Raw genomic sequence first — 7,803 nt, 5'->3', positions numbered from 1 at the left:
GCTGCACCGAGTGCCAGCCTGAACTCATTTCCACAGCGCCTTGTTAAGCGAGCTTCCCTGCCTGCCTGCCTGCCTGCCACCCACAGGCCGCAGGGTGGACTTGCCAGGCTGCCTGAAGCCGGAATTCCAAGTAGCCTAAAGCAGGAGCCGGCGCCGTGCGGAGGGCGCAGTCTCGCCGCGGCCCCGAAGCGGCCGGGCAGGTCCCGGCGCTGCCGCCCCGGCGCCGCCAGGCAGCTCTGGCCGTGCCCCCCGCGCCCTTTCCCCTCCCGTCCCTCCGTCATGAGGTCACTTCCGAGGCTTGAGCGGCCACCTTTAGTAAGGGCGCCGTGCTGACAGGGAGCGCTGTGCTCGCTGCGTTCTCCCTGCGCATCTTTGGCCTCCTGCCCTTCCTCAAAATGCCGGCAGTTGCTTCAGCGGCTGGAGGCGGCGGTGCTGCGCCTGCGCGCCGCGGCGGGGCGGCCCCATTGTGCGGCGCTGGGTACCGCCGCGGCCTCTGCTGCCGGCGATGGAGGACGGCGGTGGTGTGGGAGCGAGTTCTGCGCCCTCGGGGCTCCCCGCCGGGCTCTCGGCCTCCCAGCGCCGAGCCGAGCTGCGGCGGAGGAAGCTGCTGATGAACTCGGAGGAGCGAATCAACCGCATCATGGGCTTCCACCGGCCCGCGGCGGGCAAGGGTGAGCCCCGCGCTGGGTGGCGGCGGAGCTGCCGCAGCGGTGTGAGGGCTCCGAGCTGCAGCCTGCTCCTGCTCTAGCCGCTTTCTGTAACCTCTCAGTGGGCCGGGAGTGGCTGTGGGTCGGCCCCTCGGTGCGGTTTGTCGCTTCAGTGGTGCTTTGAGTGCACCGCGACCTTCCGTGGGCCTCCAGAGACCCGCGGGTAAAGTCCTTGTGCCGCCGGAGCCGTGCCGAGGTGGGGTGCTGGGCGGCCCCTGTGCTCACGGCCAGCGGGCAGGCCGGCATCGCTTCGCCGGTCGCTGGGGGAGAGGCGCTGAGCCTGCCCCGCCGCTTCGTCCGGCCGCTGCTTGCTTCAGAGCTGTGCCTTACATCAGCTTGTCGCAGCCCTGCGCGGTGGGCGCTCGTTGGGTGCTCGCGGCTGGCAGGCACTTTCCTTGCAGGTTCATGGGAAGGGCGTTTCTGTCTCCCTGGGTGCCGTGAGGAGCCTGCCTGTCTTGGAAGACAGTTCTGGAAAGCTATGAATCGCTCTGCGTTAGCACTTAAATGCGTTCTCTAGGTGTTGGGTCTCCCTCTCCGGTAGGAACAGACCTGTCCTGCAAGCTTCTTGCTTTGGTTTGTGTTCCTGGCGTTGCCTGTTGCTGTAAGATGAGGTCTTCAGCTTTAACATGGGGCAGGTTAACACTGCTTTGCCTCTGACAGGAGAGAACGCTTCTACTGCCAGCTCATTTGTCAGTCTTTGATGCTTCTGTGTGCCTCGCTTGCTCTAAGTCCTTGTCTTTATTGATGCAGCATCTTCCCTCCTGCACACGCAGTGGAGCTGCTTAAGGGAGCCCAATGTTTTCATCCCTATTGCTGTCTGACAGCTTCACCAGTCCCACACTGCACAACTTGCTGCCCTGTGTCTTTGCCCTGCAGTGCAAAGGATGTGGCTCATGTAGGGTTCTTTGCAGGCTGATGGAAGTGAGCCAGGAGAGTGCTCAGTCTGGTGTAATTTTGGTGAAGCTGATTGGTGTTTTAGCCTGGTCCATGCTGTGCCTTTTCCCTTTCTGTTACCATCTGTGGTCTGGGTGCAAACCTTTCCTCTGACACAGGAGCAGGTCGTGTACAGCTGAGCCCCTTGCTTTTCCAAAGGGATAGCCTGTACCCAGGCATGTCAAGTGAGAACCCTTTCAGGGAAGAAGTTTCTTCTACTACTCAACCTCAGCTTCCCCCAGTGCAACTAGAGGCCACTTCTTGTCCTATTGCTTGTTACTAGGGAGAAGAGACCAAACCCTATATGGCTCCAGCCTCCTTTAAGGGAGCAGCACAGAGCAGTAAGGTCTCCCTTCAGCCTTCCTTTCTCCAGACTAAACACCCTCAGGTCCCTCAGTTGCTCCTCACTGGCCCTGTTCTCCAGACCCTTCCTCAGTTTCATTGTCCCTTTCTGTATTCCTCTGGCTTGTCAATGTCTTTCATGTGGTGAGGGTCCCAAAACTGGACTCAGTACTCAAGGTGTTGCCTGACCAGTGCTGAGTACAGGGGACAGATGTCAGCCCAGGACTCCAGTCCAGCATAGCTGAAGTGTTGTTGCACATCCCAAGGCTGCATAACTTTGGATTTTCCTCTCCCCCCTTTAGGAGATGAAAGTCATGCAGAACCCAAGCTGCAGCTGGAACAGGAGAAATCAAACTCCCTTCCTTCCGTTTCCAAGCGAATCGTTCTGGGGGACTCCGTGTGCGCCGGGGCAGGCCCCGCCGAGCATGCAGGCAGCGTGCTGGACCTCCGAGGGGAGAAGGACTTGTTCAGCAGCGCTCCGGAGCGGGGCGGCGAGGCCACCGGCGAGCTCCGGCACCGCAGCAGGGGGGACCTGCCGCCCGAAGCCGCGCCGCGGCCCCCTCGGCACGGCTTGGAGCAGTACTTGTCCAGGTTCGATGAAGCCCTGAAGCTGAGGAACCAGCTGATGCACGAGAAGCCGAGCCAGGAGAACGGGAATGCTGCGGAGGAGTTCGACTCCTTCCGTGTTTTCCGGCTGGTGGGATGTGCTCTGCTGGCCGTGGCCGTCAGGGCTTTTGTCTGCAAGTACCTGGTGAGTTCAGGGAAGCACACAGGCCTGGCTTCTAACGGGGAGACCCCCGTCTAGGGCTGAAGTCTGTCAGGAGTGACAGCGCTGGGGGCTTCAGGCACTCCTGCTCTTTCCAGCAGCTGTATAAAGCCCAGCAAAGATCTCTGCCAGCTCCTGGGGGTGGCTCTGTACTGTTCAGCACAGCTGCGAGCAGCAGCTTTGCTCTGCAGCGTCGGGAACAGAAGGACATGGCAGTGCACTCCCTCCCGTCTCTCTGAGCAGGGTCAGCCACTCTTCGAGTCTGGAGCCTGCACCAGAATGTTAGTCAAAAGCACAGCAGCGGGGCCAGGATAGGCAGATCTGCTCGTTCCTGTCTCCGCAGGCAAGTTGTTCCTCAAGAGCTGCCTGCCAGCCGGCGGCACCGAGGTGCGGGGTGGGTACAGGCTGCCACCTCCTGGACCGCTGCCGCCTTTGTGCACACTGCTGGGCGGTGCTGCCACTGCAGTGGTTTAGGCTCAAAGGAAACGAGGCAGAACCTCCTTTCTTCACGTGTAACTTGTCTGCTGAGGCTTGTACTGTTCCAGAGTATTGCTGCTGTTGCCCATAACTTGTTTCTTTGTCTGCCTGGTTTTCTCTTACCACTCGGCAAGCATTAGGTTTGTTTTGTTAGCTGTTCCTTTAACCAAGCTAATCGTTCATACTCTTTTCTGTTCCCTCAGTCAATATTTGCACCGTTTCTTACTCTCCAGCTTGCTTACATGGGGCTTTCCAAGTACTTTCCAAAGGTAAATGTTGATTTTTTTTTTTTCAAAATCAGGTTAATTTGAAATGTTCTGGCTTGAAAATTGTGCTTAGTCTGTGTTGGCTTAGGACCAGTGCACGCAAAGTGGCATCTCTTGGCTTAAGCTGTAGAACTGAGAGGTGCCAAGTGCTGATGGTTTATCCTAGCTTCTATTCTGCCCAGGTTTAGTCCAAATTTAAAGTTGCTGTGAGCATGTGAACTAGCAGCTTGCTTAGCTGTAGCCTGCACAGCCCGGGCAGGCTGGGTAATTCTTTCATGTCTTTGGCAACTTTTGCCTTTCTCCTGGATCTTGCCCTTCTGGAGTTGCTGCTTGTTCTGTCAGCAGCTGCTTTGCTGAGACACCTGGATGGGATCTGGGATAGTGTTTAAACAGTGAGATGGTCTTTGGGTTCCAAGGGCTCTGCATCTCTTGCCAGTCGAAGTCTGAATGGCAGCTTGAAATGAGGCTTTTATTTCTGTGGGAAACTTGCTGCTCCTTAGCCAGATTTGCCTTGTCACTTGCTGTGGAGATTTGCAGGCAGCTAATTGTGGTGAGGCTTTGCTGGGCTGGGGATTTTGTCAGTGCAAAGCAGAACTGAAGGATGGTCCATTCGCAGATGAAAGGGGAAATTTGCATTTTAAAAGGAATGAAAGATCACCGGTAGCAAGTCAGAATAAATCAGCAATTGTGTTGTAGCTACCATGGAAGACAAAACTTCCTGGTAGTCCTTTTAAACTGAGGTGTCACAGTGCAGAGCAGTAGAATTCGCCTTAGACTGGCATTAGATCTTTTTGATCTCGATTCTGCTGCCTTTAAAACCAGCTCCCCAGTTCAGAATTTCAGGAGCTGGCTCCTCTCCTCTCCAGTTGCTGGTGCTGTAGTTACATCTAGATGAGATCAATCACCTCACCAGCCTTCATTCTTCTCTCCTGGAACTTGGAGAGGTTCTTGACAGCTTAATTTAGGTTGGGTTGGCAATTGCCATCAAATCCCCTCACCTTTTCCTGTGTACCAGACTTGAGACTGCTCACCTTGAGGACAGCAGAATGGCTTTGAAAAGGCCTTTTGAGCACTTTTGACTTGAGAGGATAAAACTGCCAGATGAAGTCATAGTAAAAAGAGGAAGCAAGAGATGGTTTTCAGTTCTAGAGCATTTTCCACGTCAGAGAACAGTTTTCTGCTAAGTGGTGTGATGAAGAGAATCTTCTTAAACCCAAGTCTGCCCTGCCTGGGCCTCTTCCCACTCACTGCCCAGCCCCACTTCACAGCCTGCTTTCAGAGCCACTGTCAAGTACCCACAGTGCCTGTAATGGATTTGATCTGCTGCTAACCAGCCTCTCACTCAGCTCCACTGGGTCATTCACAGCTTGAATCTGTAGCTGGGAGGAGTGTTGTGAGCATGCCTGGAGTCCGTCCAGAGCTACTCCTGCCGAGGGGTCTGGAGCATGCCTGGCTGGCTGTGAGCCACCGGCACCTCTGTCACCTGTAAAGCAGGACAGGGTTGTGCCAAAGGTTTCACTTAACACTGCTGTTTGGGTTTTCTGTCCTTCAGTGTGAGAAGAAGGTGAAAACCACAGTGTTGACTGCTGCTCTGCTGCTGTCTGGAATCCCTGCAGAGGTGATCAGTCGCTCCATGGACACCTACAGCAAAATGGGAGATGTTTTCACAGACCTTTGTGTCTACTTCTTCACTTTTATCTTTTGCCATGAACTGGTTCTGGTGTTTGGTTCTGAAGCACCCTGATGGCTGTAGAATCCAATGCAGTAGCTGCACTAAAGCTTTCTGGACTGTTTGCTTAGTGTCTGGCCACACAGACAGGTTTAAACCTTCATTAAAATCCTTTGTCTGGTCGAATGCTTGAGAGGAGCCTTCAGTCCAGGCATGCTGGGAAAGGGAGAGAAGGGTCCCAGGCTCAGTTGTGTTGGTTCTGTTTATTCAAATGCTGTGTCTATCTGTTACAAATGTGAAGACTAAGATGTGTCAGTGGATGACTTGTTTGGTTTAGTTAGGTGATGCTGCCTCAGCCTCCTTCATAAACGTTCTCCAAGCTGCCTTTGTTCTCTTCAGGGAGAACAGAGAGAATTCCCTTCAGCAGCAGCATCTGTGTCTCTGGACAAGGCTCCAGTGTGACTGTAGCTAACTGCAACTGCTCATTCTGTTCCGTTCATCTTGAGAAAGCTCTCAATAAAAGGAATCCCTTTACCCTGTTGTCCAGTCTGAGACAGTGGAACCCAGCTGCTGCTTCAGGAGAAGGTTGGTGAAACATGCCACTGTGTTCTGCAGCATTTGTTGTCCTTGTGATCGATTCCACTCCATGACTGTCGTGCATAGCAGCTAAGCAAGACCCAGCAAGCAGGCCCTGTTGCTTATGAACTCACTGGTTGAGAAGCAGGGAGGAATGCCATGGTTAACCTCACCTGCTGCTGAGTTTCCAGCAGCCTGAGCTCACAGGTGAGCTACACACCAAAAATTCGGATGCCTTTGTTATTTAACAGCTCATTCCATGAGGGGAAGGTTGTGTGTGTTGGCAGCCAGCCTGCAGTGTCAGACATTTCCTCCAGCACAGGTAAAGCTTCAAGGACACTGGAAGTGTTTCTAACTCTGTGCAGGGAGGCAAAGCCAACTTCTACTGTGGCATTAATGTCTGCGATTGCCTCTTTATTGCCAGACATTTGCATGGAAACCGAATCTAACTGCAGAGGGAGGAGGTCTCCTGCTGTGGAGTGCTCCAGCAGCCTCTGAGCAGAGCTGGTAGTGTGTTGTGGTGTGCTTCAGGGACTGCCCAGTCAAACCACAGCAGCCATTCCTGTTTACATCTCATGCTACAAGTGGCAGTGAAACAGAAAATAGTGGCTTGGAGTTGAGTGTTGCTTGAAGACACCCAGAGAGGTGGGAGATGTCCCATCCTTGGAACCATTCCAGGCCAGGTGGTTTGGGGCTCTGAGCAGTCTGCTCTAGTTGCAGTTGTCCCTGCTGAGTGCAGGGGGTTGGACTGGATGAGCTGTAGAGGTCCTTTCCAGCCCAACCCAGTGCAGAGGGAGAGGGACATTTGGCAGTCTGTGGCTGTTCAGACTCATAGATCAAGTCAAACACAGGTGAATCCTGTTGCTGGACAGCAGCAAGCCTGTGACTGCTCCTGTCAGTCTGGTAGGAGTTCTGCACGTGGATGGAGGGAATTCTTGCAACAGCTGCAGTGCTCCTAGCCCGTGAAAATGGCCACTGAGGTTACATGTGGGGACATCCTCACCTTGCAGCTCTCTGCTTGGAATCTGGACCTTCAGGTAGCCTAGGCCAAAGCATCTTTTTTAGCATAGAGAAGCATTTCTCTTGGTGTTTGTCTGCAGACTCTTTTGGGAGGGTTAAGCAGAAGTGTTTGGTGATGCCTCTGTAAAGCAAAGAGCCATGCTTTGTGCTGAATCTTTCTGTTAAAGCCTCCTGCTCCAATTCCAGTGCTGCGTTTCTGCCTCCCAAGCTGTTTGTGCCTGTTTGTGGCATGAAAAGAAGGAGCTTGGGTTTTTGTTTGGTAGGTTTTTGTGTTTGTGCCGATTATTTTATCATGTTGCTTTAACATCTGTCATGTTAGAGGTGTCCAGGGCTGGGCTCCAAAAGTCTGACTTGGGTCTACTGGCACCAATATTTATTCAGAAGCTCCAAGTGTGTTTATCTTGGGCAGGAATCTCAGCAAAATGAACTGGCTGTGCTTAAGGCTGAGTTGTGTAAATAACGAGTTTGCTGGAGAGCTACACTTGTTCTGCCTCTATTTATATCCCCAGATGGCATACAAATAAATGTCCTAAATACTGAATGCTAACATCTGCAAAAGTCAAATCGTTTGTAATCCTCAGCATGAAAATGTTCATCCTCATCAGTTAAACAGCAGGAAAAGAGCTGACCCAGCTGCTGTACATCCCTTCAGCCCCTTGCACCGTCCTGTGCAGGAGAGATGGAGTGAGTGAGTGTTCTCAGGTGGTGGAAGAAATCTTGAGAGACCCATCCTGGAGCTCTTCAGCATGTGGCAACTTGGGCTTTGTCCGATGATCTCAGGCTGGACTGGAGGAACTCTCCCTGCCCCTGGGTGAGCAGACACAGTGCTGGGAGAGGCTCTTCTCCACCTTCCCTGGAAAAATGAATCCCTTTTACTCCCTTTTTAACTTATCTCTGTCCATATACAGACTTCTGTTGAGTGTTTATTGCCAAGTTGATTGTTTTCTATTAAAAGTCTGTTACCCCTTCCTTGCACTTTGGCCTGACTCAGGGAGGGGTGGGCACCTTGCACCGGCGCTCCAGCCTGAACTGGGGGAGTGGAAGAGG

General features: G+C 53.4%; 1 protein-coding gene across 1 annotated transcript; it reads left to right on the top strand.

Annotated features, from left to right (window-relative positions):
* The first annotated feature begins 432 nt into the window (after positions 1-432).
* Positions 433-7,725, top strand: CAMLG (calcium modulating ligand). Its single transcript, XM_064162199.1, has 4 exons — positions 433-671; positions 2,285-2,733; positions 3,429-3,494; positions 5,044-7,725. Exons 1-4 carry the CDS (start codon positions 506-508, stop codon positions 5,233-5,235), a joined length of 873 nt encoding a protein of 290 aa, XP_064018269.1. The 5' UTR covers positions 433-505; the 3' UTR covers positions 5,236-7,725.
* Positions 7,726-7,803: the final 78 nt, after the last annotated feature.

The sequence above is a fragment of the Pogoniulus pusillus genome, chromosome 22 (assembly GCF_015220805.1).
Source record: "Pogoniulus pusillus isolate bPogPus1 chromosome 22, bPogPus1.pri, whole genome shotgun sequence".
Classification (NCBI taxonomy): Eukaryota; Metazoa; Chordata; class Aves; order Piciformes; family Lybiidae; genus Pogoniulus; species Pogoniulus pusillus.
Note: the sequence above shows the minus strand (reverse complement) of the source record. Positions and strands in the feature narration are given on the sequence as shown.